The 17,766-nt window shown below is 41.7% G+C and overlaps 1 protein-coding gene across 1 annotated transcript in view; it reads right to left on the bottom strand.

Annotated features, from left to right (window-relative positions):
• Positions 1 to 1,470: 1,470 nt before the first annotated feature.
• Cbp53E (Calbindin 53E) overlaps positions 1,471 to 17,766 on the bottom strand; it is a 269,482-nt gene continuing 253,186 nt past the window's right edge. The window contains exons 10-14 of the mRNA XM_080279909.1: positions 17,214 to 17,259; positions 11,967 to 12,023; positions 11,678 to 11,749; positions 8,132 to 8,277; positions 1,471 to 3,704 (exon numbers count right to left, since the gene is read on the bottom strand). Of these exons, the coding sequence (XP_080136035.1) occupies positions 3,575 to 3,704; positions 8,132 to 8,277; positions 11,678 to 11,749; positions 11,967 to 12,023; positions 17,214 to 17,259 (451 nt within the window). The 3' untranslated portion in view covers positions 1,471 to 3,574. The remainder of the gene's footprint in view (positions 3,705 to 8,131; positions 8,278 to 11,677; positions 11,750 to 11,966; positions 12,024 to 17,213; positions 17,260 to 17,766) is intronic.

Here is a 17,766-nt window from a genome sequence, read left to right as displayed (position 1 = left end):
CTAGGAAAAGCCACTTGTATTGGAGAGGTTTGTTCAATCTCTATCTAACCCCTCCAGTTCCAAAAAAAATCTATCCAAATGCTGAGGGAAATGGTCAGGAGATAAGAAGAAGAAAATTAAAAACATGTGCCCAAGCTCAGTGGGTTAAACAGCACTAGAAATTTTAAATGTAATGGCCGAGATGTACAATATGTCTTTCTGGCACCGAGAGAATCGTCACATGATTATATTCCTATCTTCGGTATTCACACCACGTTTTTAGAACAACACGGACATAAGTAACAAGAAAGTGTTAGCCCTCTATCACCATTGGCTTGGGAAAAATAATAAGAGTAGGTAATCCCTTCCAGTCCTCGTTACTGATAAAGACTACCGCAGGATGCCGCAAAGTGCCGCAGATAAGTGTGGCTGGAGGACCTCGTAGACTGCGGTTTCTTGCGGCATGGCGGATGATAGCAGGGACGTATCCAGGGCATTATTTATTTATTTATTTATTTTTGTTGCCCGGATCCCTCCCCCCTTCCCTCCTCAGTGGTCGTAACGTAGCTACTAAATTAGACTTTTGGCAGGTCAGTCCAAACATTAATTATTGTTTCCATACGGTCCCTGCAAAGCTGTATTCATATTTTCTCTCCCCTTTTCTTTTTCTTTTTTTTCCTTGCTCCCCTCCCATTCCTGGAAAATCGTAATTCTGAATTTATCTTCTTTCTGTATTTTATTTTACCCCTCCCCTCCCCTCCATAAAGAATCCCAATTAATACACTTTTATTTCGTTTCCAACCCCCTTCCCTCGCGTCCCCCCTCAATATCGTCTGTCAGGGATATTTAAAAAGTGGAACCCCCCCTTTCTGCAGTCCTGGACACGCCCCTGGGTGGAATGGTGGGCAAGGGGATAGTGGGTATGGGCGGTACACAGAGAGTCCATACCCCGTCTCCTAGAAAGGCTGTCTTCATTCTGCGCATAATCTCGTGGGCATAGGAGACTTACTAGCACCTCTTTCTTAGCGATTTATTTGAGATATTAAACCTCAGTATTCTCCTCTGTGCCATTTATCTCTTTCTAATAATGATATAGATTGCATAAATACCATACAAGAGAATAATAATGATTCATGAACAGAAATAAATCAGTAAGGGAGAGGTGTTTGGCAGCCTCCTTAGCCATCGAGCATACGGGCTTTCGTTACACATGTCATAACGTTGCTTAACACCTAGATGTAACCTGGAAGCTGGAACATGACATGGAAGGCAAGCGCTCGAACACCCCAAGGCGAGGACAGCTGTATTTAGAGAATTCACGGGGCCTTCCTAGTCCATTGGTGTATTCTTCCTCATTCCTGCTACCTGTAGACAATTCTCTTCACCTTGGGATAAATATTTCAGTCTGGAGAGGTCAGAAACTGCGTAGGCATCTCTGACTCCATCGATACAAACTATTTCCCCAAGCTGAATAAAATCGTCAGTTAGCCTCAAGAACAAGCCAAACCTTACATCCTTGGACTGGAGAGGTTAAGACTGAAAATATGAGGAATATAGCACGAAAAGATTTATATTAGAGAGAGATGTGAAAAGATTTACCGTACATTAAGGATAGGTTAGATTCCCGGCGAGGGCGCCATAAGTCGCCTTGTGTATGTTCTTGCGCTTCACACTATACCAGAAAACAGTCTACTTCCGTGTCTGTTCCTTCTTCCGGCATGAATAACAACAGCTATTACCATTTCCACTATGTCATGAACTTTCAGAAAATAAGCATTTAATATTACACTTCAACATACACTGTATAAAGTTATTTTCATTAGGATATGGACCATAGGACAGTTTTCAAAAGGTAGAAAGAGAAGAGGAAAGTGAAGAAAACACGTACAATTGTGTAAATGCAGCGAGTTTTGAGATGTCTGGCCGCCACCACATTGTGCGCCACGGAGTTCCATGGATGAAGATGCGTAAACAAGAGCATGGAGAGATGACAACCTTTTGCTTTCTATGGATGCATTAAGTTACTTCACTTAGGGTACCACAAGGTAATTAAGCTGAGAGAAATCATAGCTATCTTAATCAGTCTCTGGAATGTTCATATTTCCCCTCAACTGAATAAGTCTTGATTTTCCCTCAGTAAAATACCAAAGTGCATCCATGATAAGCAAATGGGATAATATGACTAAATTCAGTAATATAACATTTAAAGCAAAAAAGGATCAGTGTTATATCTTGATCTTACACTGAATCAATAAATCATTTCACCTTTCTTTTTTGATTATTCAAATTAGAAACAGGAGTTAGAAAATACAGTGATATGCAACACAAGTTTGGGATGGATGCTGGAGGTATATTGGAGCATTACCCCTGCCTATGTATCACTTGGATTACATCTACATAGGCAGCTCATTTGAAAATAAAACAAACTTATCTCTGTTTGATATAAATCGATGAGACTTAATGTTTGTATGCTTTCACATCTGCGTCCGTTTACCGTGGGGAGACGAGACGAGATAACAGAGCAGCAAGAACTGTTTCACATCACTGGAGTGTTACCTGGCCAATTTTTGTTCAAGGAGATAGATTGTCTAGATAGCTAAATAGGGCAGGCGCTGGTTACCCAAGAACTAATGAATTTCACGATGGAGAATCTTTACAATGCTAATTTCGGCCATGAGCATCACTGTCCTACCATATCAGCTTCTAGGCAAAGGGTCCAGTGGGTCTCTTGAACAAACCGTGCCTTCACAGAAACGGGCGCAGATGGGAAAGATATCAAGAGCATTAAGTCGAAAAACAAACTGAATAGGTAAAGAGTAGAGATCACACTGTAATATACGGTATGTACATTAATAAATAAATCACCACAGAAGTTGGAAAGAGAATCCTAGGCTCATTTGCCCGGCCACGTGGCAGGGTTGCTTCACGGGCACGAGCATCTCAGAGCCAAAAATCTATACTTATAAAACTGACACTTGGAGATGACAAACAATAAAGAGCACCTAAACCAATGCCAACTCGTTGCTTCCAAACAAACATATGTAAAGCAAAAAAGTGTCTCCGAGTAGAAGGGGGAAAAGAAGCCACTCCTTAGCTGGTTACTTTCAAGAACCTAACATATCCTTGTCTATTACATTAGTTTATCTCCTTCCGACCATCTCTTCACCATCACCTGCCTCCTCCTCCCTTCCAATATGACACAGAGATTGCCACTAACATAATCCCAACTAAATATAACTATCATACACAACCAGGTCTGACTGTCAAGCAGGTAGGAACAAAAGTGAGCGGAAAAGATGGCAATCCCCAGTCGTGTCTCCTTATAAAGCTTAACAATCCGGCATTGGCAAAGCTGAACACCAGAATGATGCAACTTTAACCATATCTCAAACTCTCCCTCAACAATAAACTCCGCAATAAACTAACTCACTCTCCACAATAACGTAACTTGGACCATATCTCAAACTCGCGACAACATATACTTCCAAATCTCAAACTCCTCGCACAATAAATTCTCTCCATATGTCAAACTTTCTCTCCTTCCATCCATCGTGCTTCCGCCCCCCAAGGTGGCTTAGCATTCGCTGTCGGGTAACTAACTGGTGCTGTTGGTGCCAAGGGTGCGGTTGACGAAGTGGCGGACCCGCATCTTCTGGAACTTGAGGGCCTTGATCCCAATAGTAGCGATCTCAGCCAGGGGGTTGTTGGCCGCGATACCGGGAGCACTGCGAGGGAGGGTAGCGTTAGTCAAGGGCATGGCTCGGGATAGCATAAGTTGAAGGTTTGGTTCGAGAAAGTACCGGTGAGGACATAAACGAGGTAAGGGACCTAGTACATGGTTGGGGAGAGTGTTAGTGGGGGCATTGATGGTGTAGGGGATTTAATACATGGTTGGGGAGAGTGTTAGTGGGGGCATTGATGGTTTAGGGGATTTAATACATGGTTGGGGAGAGTGCTTATTGAGGACATGGTTGCAAAAAGGTTTAATCGTATACACGGTTCAGGATAGTATAAGTTGATGGCTGGGTTCGGGAAAGTGTGAGTAGGGGCATAGGTGAGGTAGGGGGTTGGTGAGAGGTGAGAAAAGATAATATTTGCTCCTATTGACTGTACGAGGTTCATTTACGTTAGCTACAGATATCGTTGGGAAAAGCTTCGGGCATGCATGAGGTAGGGGGTTAGCGAGGGAGAAAAAGAAAATGAAGAAAGATGAGGAGATGAAGGAGAAGGAGGAGGATGAAGAAAGAGGAGATGAAGGAGGATGAAGAAAGAGGAGATGGAGGAGGATGAAGAAAGAGGAGGAGATTACACAGGATTACACAGGAAAGCAAACAGCAACAGACCTTATGGTCCTTTCGAGGCTGCTTGTTAGAGAAAACTATGACTACAAGATCTAACTCTACACGTTGAAGGAGAGATGAAGGAGAAGGGGGAGAATTAGACTGATGCCAATTGACTGCACAAGGTACAGTATGGCAGTCAGTCAGTTCGATCTACGTCAGTGGAAAGGCGTGAGTGGGACAGGGCTAAACTTCAAGGGAGAAGGCATGGGTATGGTAAAGTAGATGGGGAGAGTTTTAGTGTGGGGAATAGGTGGGAAAAACGTCAGTGTGGGGGTAACTTTAGATTCTCTCTTCACACACACACACACACACACACACACACACACACACACACACACACACACACACACACACACACACACACACACAAATACGTACCCATATTTTACATCATGAACCGGCCTTATCATGTAAAATCAATTCATAGCCAGGCAGAAAGCAGACAATACACGGACTTAAAACATATTGCATAGATGTTTGTGTCTGCAAATCATAAGTTGTAGTAGGCTATATAATACAACTCCTACTCTTGAAAATATAAACCCATGCACTACTGTTATCAATGTACAAAGAATTGGATTTAATGGGACAAAATAGTGGACACCGTATCATTAAAACTGGTAGCACGAAGGTCTGGACAAGCCCCCCTATTTCTGACGCTAATTCTGAAACATGTCCCCATTTCTAACGCTAATTTCTGAAACATGTCCACATTTGTGACTCTAATTCCTGAAACATGTCCCCGTTTCTGACGATAATTTCTGAAACGTCCCTATTTCTGACTCTAATTTCTGAAACATGTCTCCATTTCTGACACTAATTTCTGAAACGTCCCCATTTCTGACACAAATTTCTGAAATACGTCCCAATTTCTGACGATAATTTCTGAAACGTCCCTATTTCTGACGATGATTTCTGAAACATGTCCCCATTTCTGACGATAAATTCTGAAACATCTCCCCATTTCTGACGATAATTTCTGAAACGCGTCCCTATTTCTGACGATTATTTCTGAAACATGTCCCCATTTCTGACGAGTATTTCTGAAACGTCCCCCCATTTCTGACGATAATTTCTGAAACGCGTCCCTATTTCTGACGATTATTTCTGAAACATGTCCCCATTTCTGACGATTATTTCTGAAACGTGTGATGATTATAGAACCTGTCTGACCCTTGAGTTTTGGTGGAATACAAGAGTTCTTCTGAGCGTGAGGGGGTTTATACGGGTCTATGGACGATGTTGAGGGTGGAAGCATATATATAAACAGGCATTCCAATACTTTTTTCAGGATCCTGTAACTCACTGTCTGAATTTCCTACTTCCTATGATCTCCAGTCTTTCAAACGCAGTGTGTCCAGGCATCTCAATATGAACAGATCTTGAATTTGGCTCTCTTGTATTGTTCTTATTTTTTTCTTGGAAGGAACGGTTTACGAGCTCCTGGCCTTTGGTTCCTTCTTTCTTGCATAAATAAAAGGTTGAATAAATAGTTGCGTTTGCTGGAACAGAATGCAAGAGTGACAATATTACCATTCTCTGATCAGTGGGGTAGGTATGGGTGGCCTGTGGGGAGCTAAGACCCCTCCAGTCAAACCCTGTCCATCCCTTATTTGAAATTTTGGATTATTTGATGTGTATCTTCCTACGCAGTTCTCCCTCCCCCCCTTCAAAAATGGGGTGTGTGGTCCCACGTTGGCCCCCCTTTTGTGGACACTTTACGCTACTGTCTCACGTTGCGAAAATTCATCATCATCATCATCATCATCATCATCATCATCATCATCATCATCATCTTCATCATCATCATCATCATCATCATCCGGACTTCCTTTCCCATCCTAGGGCAGGGTGAGGAGTAGCAACGTCCAGACAGTTTAAGTCTGCTCAGTTTAGTGGGCCACGTTTCCATTCACTCATCATCCAAGCCCATGGAATCCTGGCTCCATCAGATAGGCAAAAATTCAGGTGGAAAAAATAATCTGATGTAAGCTGGAGTTACTAGAGTTGTCGCTACTAAGAGAGGGTTACAGACCGTGATAAATTAGAAGGCTTGCTTATACCTTCGCGTACTCAGTTTTGATAATACGCCCATTGAGGGATAACACACTAACAAAATCTATTATAAGCTGGCACGTAACAGAGACACGGTTAGACTTACGCTGGATGCTGGTCTGTGCGATGCAAGGCAGGGTTTTGGGGGAGTGTGTTAGTAGAAACTGAAGGAAAACGTGCATTAAATCAATAAACATGTTGATAATGCAGTGGGTAAATAATAGAATGAATAAATAGTGAAGCCGACCAGTGAATGAATAATGCGAGAATATTTCAGTGAGTCAATATTGCAATGAATGATGCAGTTAATAAAAATGCAGTAATTCAGTAAAACGCAGTAAATAAATGATACTATAGTGATGCAATAAAGGAATAATGTAGTGAATAAATAATGCAGTAAAGAAATATTGCCCCCCCAGCTAAAAAGAGCAGTATCGTGGTGGACTTAGGAGGCTCTGAATTCTAGTTGGGTGTTGATTTTTCTTAACACCTCTTCCTTAGTGATTTATTTTTGCCTGTTACACCTTACCCTGAGAAAAAGGTATCTGAGAGTCACCAGCATCCACTGGAATAATGCTCTTTTGTGACCAGACAAAACTGTTGGTAATAATAATAATAATAATAATAATAATAATAATAATAATAATAATAAGCCAATATTTACAGCACTACTGGTACCGTATTGTACTCTTTGGCTGCAAGGAATTTCTGAATAATAATAATAATAATAATAATAATAATAATAATAATAATAATAATGGTAACAGTAGTAGTAGTAGTAGTAGCAATGTTGACTAGATGTACTTGCAACACACTATAGAGTATGCAAGGAGGGGCAATATTAGGACAGCCCTGTAGGATATTTGATGCAACAATCCTTTTTTCTGAGCAAGGTAAAATCATCAGCCTTTAGCCAGAATGAAGTGGAAATAAGGTCCTTGGCAGCCAGAGAGTCAACACATACTGACATCCATAATAAAGCACTGAATAATAAATAAATAAATAAATAAAGGTTAATATAAAATGCTGTGTGTATTATAAAAGAAATGTGTGATTTGTGTAGCCTGTGATTTATTTATTTATTTATTTTATTTTATTTTTTTTTCAACTACGCACAGCCGCAATTTGAGTGACATACGAAGCTCCATACACCCCATCCTTATTAACTAATTTATTTTTACATGTGAATCGTTCTTACACTTATTTATACAGTCTGCATCGAAAGAAAGATTAAAAACATGGACTGGTATAACAGGGTGATGTACTAAAAATATATAATAGAATAAGCAAATGGGCCAAAAGCCACTCAAAAAAATGTGTTCTGAAAAACTGAATCAAGAAATAAAAATGATCTTATATTTTGACAAGGCTGTAAAAAGTATATTGCAGATAAACACACATATATCCATGCCCGTGCTGGCTGGGTGATATTGAGATGGAAAAATGGAGAAGGTGGAAGAGGAATGATAATAAATGAAAGGGTGAAGAGGAGAGAGGAGGTAATGGAGAGAGAAGGGGAAGAGGAGGAGGGAGACAAGATGGTGATGTAATGAAGAAGACTGCAGGGGAGGGAGAGAGAGAGAGAGAGAGAGAGAGAGAGAGAGAGAGGCACAAAAGAGACCTTTGTACACAGACACAAGTCGTCAGATAAAAAGCATAGGTAAACAAACAGACAGATAGCTCGATAGACAGACAGACAGACAAATAGATAATCAGCCCACTAGATAGACAGACAGATAGATAAACATGCTCACGCTGGAATGGCATCATCTGCTCCGTGCTTAGCTAGGGCAAGGAGAATCATGGTCAATTCCTTCTTGTTTATCTTGCCATCCTTGTTGAAGTCACAGCCTCTCATTATGGCATCTTGGAATTCCTGTAGGTCCCTGGCGTCATAGTCCTGTGGGGTTAGAGATAGAGATTAGAGTTAGAGATAAGGTTAGAGAGAGTTATAGGGGTTAGAGATAGAGAGAGAGTTATAGTGGTTAGAGTTAGAGATTAGAGAGAGTTTGAGATAGTGGTTAAAATTAGAGATAGAGAGAGAGAGAGTTATAGTGGTTAGAGTTAGAGATAGAGGTTAGAGAGAGTTATAGTGGTTAGAGTTAGAGACAGAGGTTAGAGAGAGTTAGAGATAGTGGTTAGAGATAGAGATAGTGGTTAGAGAAAGAGGTGGTGTTTAGAGAGTTAGGGTTAGAGACAGTGGCTAGAATTAGAGATAGGGGTTAAAGACAGAGATAGTGGTCATAGAGTTAGAGATGTTGGTTAGAGATAGAGACATTGCTGGAAGTTAGAGTTACTGAAATGGTGGTTAGAGAGAGAGAGAGAGAGAGAGAGAGAGAGAGAGAGAGAGAGAGAGAGAGAGAGAGAGAGAGAGAGAGAGAGAGAGAGAGAGAGAGAGAGAGAGAGAGAGAGAGAGAGAGAGAGAGAGAGTAAATATTCAGTTATGGAGTAAAAAAAAATAATTTCCTAAACACTTTATATTATTAACTAAGATGTGGCCATTAAAATTGATCTATGGAAGTATATATATATTTTTTTACCTCTTCATATCGCCCATAGACCCCATATAAGCCTCCTAACGGTCAGGAGAACTCTTGTATCCCACCAAAACCAGACGATTTTGTTCACCTGAGTGGGGCATAGGAGCCTTAGAGTTTTATTAACATAGGCACCATTAAATTTCATCCATGGGGGTTTATAAGGGTGTTACTCCCCATTACCACTCCTTATAAATCGGCCATATGAGCATTTTCAAGAATTTTATTACTGAGGTTAAACTGCTTTCCTTTGTCATCATAGAGGTGGTACTTGAATAGAGCTGCACTTGATGTTCTTGTGTGTTGTGGGAACGGCTCATTCTGCTGGTGTGGGCGTGGGTTTGGCAGTGGGAGTTGTAAATAAATGATGCAGAAGACACTGATAATGCTGTCTGCTGGTGTGGGCGTGGCAGTGGGAGTAGTGAATAAATGATGCAGGATAGACACTGATAACGCTGACTGTCTGCTGGTGTGGGCGTGGCAGTGGAAGAAGTGAATAAATGATGCAGGATAGACACTGATAACACTGACTGTCTGCTGGTGTGGGCGTGGCAGTAGGAATAGTGAATATATGATGCATGACAAACACTGATAACGCTGACTGTCTGCTGGTGTGGGCGTGACAGTGGGAGTAGTGAATAAATGATGCAAGATAGACACTGATAACATTGACTGTCTGCTGGTGTGGGCGTGGGTGCGGCAGTGGGAGAAGTGAATAAATGATCCATGATAGACACTGATAATGCTGACTGTCTGCTGGTGTGGGCGTGACAGTGGGAGTAGTGAATAAATGATCCATGATAGACACTGATAATGCTGACTGTCTGCTGGTGTGGGCGTGAGTGTGGCAGTGGGAGAAGTGAATAAATGATGCAGGATAGACACTGATAATGCTGACTGTCTGCTGGGATGAAGGCGTCTGGGTATAGAGAGATAGATAGACAGATAGATAGGTAGATAGATAGACAGACCCAAGAATAATTTCCCAAGGTCTGGTATTCACGTAAATGCAGTATACAAAGCAGTAACTTCCTTAACATGTTTGTGAGGCCATATATGCAGTTTTATTACCGGCCTCTTGCATTACACATGATCCAGTAACACTCACACTCCTATCGCTCACTGGACTCTCAGCTGAATAAAATCGTCTGGCCTTAGCTGGGATAGAGTACTAGAGTTGTCCCCACCATGAGAGGGTTTATGGTACCGGTATTAACACCCTCAGGCTCCTACGACTCTCTCGGCTGAAGAAAATCGCCTTTGAAACAGTACCTTAAAAAAAAAAAAAAAGGGGGAATATTTCACGTATCTATTCCCTTTAAGCTCATACGCGAGACCCTAAAATAGTGACAGATTAAACTCCTTCAGTCCAATGACATTTTTGGACACAGGAGCATGTCAGGCCCAGTAAGTCATGCACACCCTAAGGATTTTCACACTGAAGGAGCTTTCACTTTAGCGACGTTCCATATAGTGCTCTACTGTAACTCCCGAAGGATTTTCACTCGTTCTTCCCTCTAGCGAGGCTTCATATGGTACTTCACACTTCATTTGGTGCTTCACTTTAGCTCCCAGAGGGTTTCTTGTGTGAGATGCACAGAGATGGAATCAGATGACGCGTGCCTGGTTTGTAGAAGAGGCCCCCAGAACAGCACTGGTAATGGAGCAATGGACACCGCATGCCACACTAAGACAGTCTATCCATCTATCTATCTATCTATCTATCTGCCTATCTATCTGTCAATCTATGTATAGCCAGACGCCTTAAACCCGTAAGGGGTGGCCAAAAAAACAAATCGCCTCCATATCGCCCTGTCCCCTGCCATTTCACTGCGACGCACTAAGACACATGAACGGTGTAGGGAAACTGTGGGACATCATAGGGGCAATCATTTACTTGCAGTTGACAGGTCTGCTGGTCCAGGTGGAAAGGGGTTTAGCAAGAACAACAACAGTATTTCGAGCACCACACAACGATTACATTACAAAAAAACTTTAATATTTACCATCATATCCCACGGACAAATTCAGCTTTCACATTTCATACCACACACCTCGCTGCTTCATTATACCGGAATTACCTCACATAGTGATCGCTGAATTCCTCCCTGAAACTAATACTGCGCTGCCGGGGCGAATGTGGATAGTTTGCGACCTGTATATGCGAGCGGCGGGATCGACATTGGAATCGGCATAGCGTATCGGTAAACGGGTCTTGCTGTCCCGCCTCCCGATATTTAGTGATGGAAACACCACATGCATATATTAACACACACACACACACACACACACACACACACACACACACACACACACACACACACACACACACACACACCAGTATATAGTACATGCACACACACATACACACACACACACACACACATGCATACGTACATACATGCACACAGAAAACCACACACATACACGCACGCACGCAGACATACACACACATGCATACATGCATACATACGTACATCCATGCACAGAGAAAAGCACACACTGTACATAGGCACACATACAGAGGTTGTATAAGAGAGAAGGCAGAATATGTTGTGAGCGAAGAAGTACTGTGGTGCGCGTGTGTGTGTGTGTGTGTGTGTGTGTGTGTGTGTGTGTGTGTGTGTGTGTGTGTGTGTGTGTGTGTGTGTGTGTGTGAGAGAGAGAGAGAGAGAGAGAGAGAGAGAGAGAGAGAGAGAGAGAGTATGTGTGTGTTTCAGGGTGTATGTATATATGTATGTACGCTATGTTATTTTCACTCACCTTCTTGACCAGTTCGAGAAGATCTTTAAGAAAGCCGTTCAGTTCCTCATTCTCAATCGTGCCGTTGTTGTCCTGCAATGAGAGAGAGAGAGAGAGAGAGAGAGAGAGAGAGAGAGAGAGAGAGAGAGAGAGAGAATGATGGATGTGTTTACTATACGTGACTCTTATTACACTTTAAAGTACTTAATATTTCTATGACTTAAATAAGATAAAAAAAATAATCTTATATACACACTAGGCTCAGGAAAATATACTACTACAATCCAAGGTCAGAGGTCAGGTCACATACCCGGTCATATAGGGCGAAGACTCTCTCTATGTCCTCCTTAGTTAATTTGGAAGCGCCCTGAGGAGAAAAGGTCGAGTTAGGTCGATTGAGAATAAGGTCATTTTTAGATGTGTAACTGCTGACTTAGAGAATTTAACGTTTGTGTATGAAAATCAGGAAATGTTTCTTTATGGATAACAATTGGTTTCATGAATAAGGACAAATTTCTTCATGAATAACAGTGACTTTGAGTGTATGAGAGCCAATAAATTTCATGAATGGTGCTTATTCAATGTATGCATGTCAGGAGAGCTTTTTAAATAAATATCAGTGACTTTATTGAGTGTATGAAAGTCCAGAAATTTAATGAATATCAGTTACTTTATTAAATGCATGAAAGCCAACAAATTTCACGAATATCAGTTACTTTATTCAGTGTATGAGTCAACAAATTTCATGAATAACATACTTTACTGAATGTTTGAAAATCGACAAATTTCATGAATAACAATTACTTTCATAACTGTATTAAAATTAAACTCACTTCATCTCATGCAATGTATAATAACTACTATCATGGCAATTACGGTACACAACCACCATTACTTAAACTGCAGAAGGTAAAATGTTAACTGCAGTGGACTATGATCTGGTTTGCACTGTGTACTTTTACTGGGATAGGCAGTTTTTATCACCCTTAAACTTGGTAAATTTAGTCAAGCATCTGAGTTCCCGCCAAGATATCAACCCTTTCAGTATAAAGACTTCAATTCCGTTTATTCTTGCTACTCCCAGACGATTTATAGGCCTCAGGAAAGCCCCTTAGTAATGTAGGGGTAAATGATGAAAAAAGCCTCTCCCAAGCTGAATAAACCGTCTGAAGGGAACAAGAATTAAATATATATAACGTACTCAATTTCTCTAATGGAAAATGCTGAAAAAATTATGACAGTGCCAAGTTTAAGGGTCGTGTCTATCTCTATAATACTGAACCATCCCCTTGCTATACTCCACTGATTTTAACTTGGCAAAAGTGAGCCACGCCCCCAACTTGAAAGCTGAGCAGTGACTGGGTAATGTAAAGTTTGCCAGTGACACAAAAGACCAAAATAAATGCCAGGTAAATATAATTGGTAAGGAGGAACCGCCCCATTATCTTTTCTAAGGTAATATCAAGCCAGTCAGGTAGAAAAGGGGCGGGGCATCGTTGCCAGATAACTTTAAGTGGACTATAGGAAAGGGGACATACAATCGGGGACAAAAGTTCGCCTAATACTTCATATCGTCTGCTTCTCACTTTTCTCTGCTGGTTAATATTCATAAGCTGAGAGAGGCTTGGTATGTTTGTCTATTTCACATCGTTTGCTTCTCACTTTACTCTGCTGACTAATATTTCTATGCTGAGAGGGGCTTGGTATGTTTTTCTGCCCATGGATTATTCTCTTGATATATTTTTCCGCCCATAAGTGATTCTCTGTTATGATTCACTGCTCTTAGATGATTCTCAGATACGATTCTCTCTTCATAGATACCTCTCGTCTGTATGATGCGTTGCCTAAGTTATGATATAATTCTCCTTGACATGATGCGTCAGGGAGGAAAGCGACGGACATGCCCCAAGTGTGAAGTAGTAGATGTGAGTGAGGTGGAGGGGGGAAGAGGAAGGGGGAGGCCAAGGATGAGATGGAGGGATGGGGTGGAGAGGTATATGAGTGAGGGGGGATGTGAGCTGGGAGCAGGGCAATGAAATGGTGGGGGACAGGGCGACATGGAGGAGATATGTTTGTGGCCACCTCTTACGGGATTAAGGCGTCTGGCAGTAGATAGATGGATAGAACAGACAGTGAAGTAGACGCAGGGAAATAGTAGGCAAACTTTTTACCCCAATTGCACAATATTCTCTACATACCTGAGTGGCAACAAGCAGCACTCAAATCTACACACACTAGGTTTAGAAAAAATTAATTAAATGTTCCATGAATATTAAAAATGTCTGGAAATCGAACCCCATCTTAGGGCTTTTCGACCTGGAGGGGTTTGATCCAGCCTTCATTAGCCCCCTCAGTACAAGAGACCCTTCACAGCTTGAGAAAATCGTCTGAAGGTAGCGAGGAAAATAAAAAGCCTAGTCCTTTCTAACTGGTGACGCATTTTTCACCATTCAATCTCCAGACGATTATATTCAGGAGAGACTTTTTCGATCTGGAGGGGTTAGATAGAGCCTTCATAAACACCCTCACAGTCCCAGTTCTTCCTAAGCAGAATAAAATCGTCTGGAGATGGCAAGAACTGAATATTACAAAGAGAACAGTGTATATCGGTAACATAGACTGATTTTTCCCTCTTCATACGAGAGTCTTTCATTTCGTACAAGCATTTTCCACTTCATTTTTTTTATACTGTCATTCTTTCTTTTACTGTCTAACGTTTTCAATGAGCCTGGCACCATAAATCGATTAGAAAGATGTGTTAAGGACTTTCCTAAACTCCAAGCGGACCATATAATGTTTGAACAGCTGACCACGTAAACATTGCTTGGTTAGCCACAAAACATACATGTGTTTCCAGAGCATACATCCGCTCATGTGTGTGTGTGTGTGTGTGTGTAATTATAATTCACCGGGTCGGTCAGGATCACTTGATGGTAGTGATGGTCAGCTTTTACCCTCCCGGAAGGGAGCTGAGAGCTCATATAGTCCGATCTAAGGGCAAGGCTGTGACCTTCACACACGCACACACCCGTCCCCTTGCTCAAGGGGGACAGTAACCACCCACTTCATCAGTGAAACTTTTTGCAACCTGAGCGAGGCGCGAACTCCCGTCCACCAGTTGGCAAGCGGGAACGTTACCACTGCACCAGCGATTTAGTGTTTTATTCTGTGTGGGGCGAGATACATATATGAGCTGGTGTGTGTGTGTGTGGGTGTGTGTGTGTGTGTGTGTGTGTGTGTGTGTGTGTGTGTGTGTGTGTGTGTGTGTATTCTTCCACACATAAACACTTCATCAATATCATTCTGTATGTTTCTTCATGCACACACTCACTCATGTATATATGTAGGCAGTATGTATGTATGTATGTGCCTAACGAATGTATATATAACACTATATCAGCTCCTCCATACACACACACACACACACACACACCAGCTCATATATGTATCTCGGCCCACACAGAATAAAACACTAAATCCCTCCCTAGTTTTTAATACCAGATATATGGGTATTATGGAATTACTATTATCATATTATTTTGAAGGACTGAACAATACACCAGCTCAATTCTATATATTTTTCTAATTGATGGAAAAATAGATGGGGTGACTTGCAAATATTAATATGATTCCTTGTTTATATGAGTTTTTTTTCTGTTCCTTTCTGTCTCTGTTTCTGTCTTTGTCTGTCTGTCTCTGTCTCTCTCTCTCTCTCTCTCTCTCTCTCTCTCTCTCTCTCTCTCTCTCTCTCTCTCTCTCTCTCTCTCTCTCTCTCTCTAAAAATGTGTAAAAAAGATGTATCAGTATCTCTATATCTTATATCCATTGAAAGGGTAAAAAATATTGGATCATTTTCATTTAGTAGTATCCTTGTAAAGCGAATTAAAGTTGGAATATTCTTTTGTCTTCCTCTTAGCGATATTTTCTTACAAACTTGGTGCCTTATTTTCTTCCCTCTGTGCTAGATTTTACAGTAATACTAAAGGTAGTAAAGGAGGAGAAACAGGTGAGCCCCAAATTGCCTTCCTTTGTATTTCCCACTGCCTATGAACTCCAGTCTTTTAAACGCAGTGTGTCCAGGCATGAAATGAACGGATCTTGAATTTGGCTCTGTTGTTTTGTTTTTATTCTTTGTTGGAGGGAATAATCTCGTGGACTTCTGGCCTTTGGTTCCTTCTTCCTAAAAAAAATATACAGGATTCAGTGTGTTTACTTTTCTCGGTCCTATACGATTTGTAGCAGGCTTCACAATGCTAGAAAAAGGATGCAGCAAACTTATATTCGTTCAGACTTAGATGAAAATAGGACAAATACTCATCAGACTCATTCAGACTTAGATAAAACTAGGACAGATACTCATAGATATCCTTCAGACTTAGAACTAGACAAATACCCATCAAACTGGCTCAGACGTAGACATTCACAGGACAAATGCACACTTCACACTGACACCTGATTCTGTGGTCAATTTCAGAAACATATCAGGTAATTTTTGCAGTCTGTGCAGGCTCAGTGACATACACAAAAAATTCCAATAGATGATCAGAAATATATGGAGGAAAATTGCTACATCGACAAATATCTAAGGGAAAAGGGAAAACTATTGGCCGCTTTCATAGTTGTTGCTTTATATCACAGGTGGGGGGGGGGGTTCACCATCCACTCACGCAGTGTAGTGCTGTCTATGGGTAAATCTACACTGAATTAAGCCATATGATTTCCTGGAACCCGGGAAACCATTTACTACTCTGGATAGTAACTATAGTCTAATGTATGAAAGGGAGGGAATTGAAGGACGTTTGTATAACTGGGCAGTGGAGCCAACTGGTTATATCAGTGCCACCCCGTGAAGGCACTCCACTCTAGCATCACTTTTTATTAAAATGGAAGGGAGATAGGAAGGGTGGTGAGGAACGTTTGTATATCCGGGCAGTGAGGCCGACCGGGGATATCAGTGCCATCACGTGAAGGCGTCCCTCTTTAGAACCCCTTTTATAGATGCACGGAACGAACAACAAGGGACTTTAGGGCAGGGGAGCCAACCGGTTACATCAGTGCCACCACGTGAAGGGACCCCAATCTAGCACCCTTTTTAGATGCAAGGGAGATAGGAATAGAAATGAGGGCAGTGGGGCCAACCGGTTATATCAGTGCCACCACGTGAAGGCATCCCAGTCACCCCTTTTTATTGAGATGCAAAGGGGGATAGGAAGGGAGGTGAGGGCAGTGGGGCCAACCAGCTATATCAGTGCCATCACGTGAAGGCATCCCAGTCACCCTTTTTATTGAGATGCAAAGGGGGGATAGGAAGGGAGATGAAGGCAGTGGGGCCAACCAGCTATATCAGTGCCACCACATGAAGGCGTACATCTCACCTTTCTTTTAATATACGTATGCAAATCAACCATGAAAGCGTCCCTACGGCAGAACTAGCATAAGAAGAAAGTCACGATACCTACAGACTAGTAAACCACGAACCACGATGCTAGTTAATGTGTAGCAGTGTTGGTAACCAGAGCAAAAGGAAAATAGAGTGTGTTTTTATTACCTGGCTCACCTTAAATACCGAGCGGCATAGGAAGTTCTCTTTGACTGGCAACAATCTGAAAATAGCAGGTGGGTTAGTAGGTTGATGGACAGGTAGATAGATAGAGAGAGAGAGATATATAGAGTGATAGAGATACAGGGAAGATGGGTTAGAAGGTTTAGGGAGAGAGATGGGTAGATAAATAGATAGATAGATAGACAGATAGATATAGAGAGATATAGAGAGACGTGGGGGTGGGTTAGCAGGTTTAGGAAGAGAGAGATGGACAGATAAATAGATAGATAGATAGATGGATGGATGGATAGAGAGATACAGAGAGGTGGGATATGGGTTAGGAGGTTTTGGGAGAGAGATGGATAGATGGATAGACAGATAGAAGGAAGTCCTCTTTGACTGACAACAATCTGCAAATGTGGAGATGGGTTAGCAGGTTTAGGGAGAGAGAGAGAGAGAGAGAGAGAGAGAGAGAGAGAGAGAGAGAGAGAATCAGTACTTTCAAAGAAGGAAATTGCACACACACACACACACACACACACACACACACACACACACACACACACAC

This window comes from Coenobita brevimanus, chromosome 81 (genome assembly GCF_032717465.1).
Source record: "Coenobita brevimanus isolate Jiangsu-jjx chromosome 81, ASM3271746v2, whole genome shotgun sequence".
In the NCBI taxonomy this organism is placed as follows: domain Eukaryota; kingdom Metazoa; phylum Arthropoda; class Malacostraca; order Decapoda; family Coenobitidae; genus Coenobita; species Coenobita brevimanus.
Note: the sequence above shows the minus strand (reverse complement) of the source record. Positions and strands in the feature narration are given on the sequence as shown.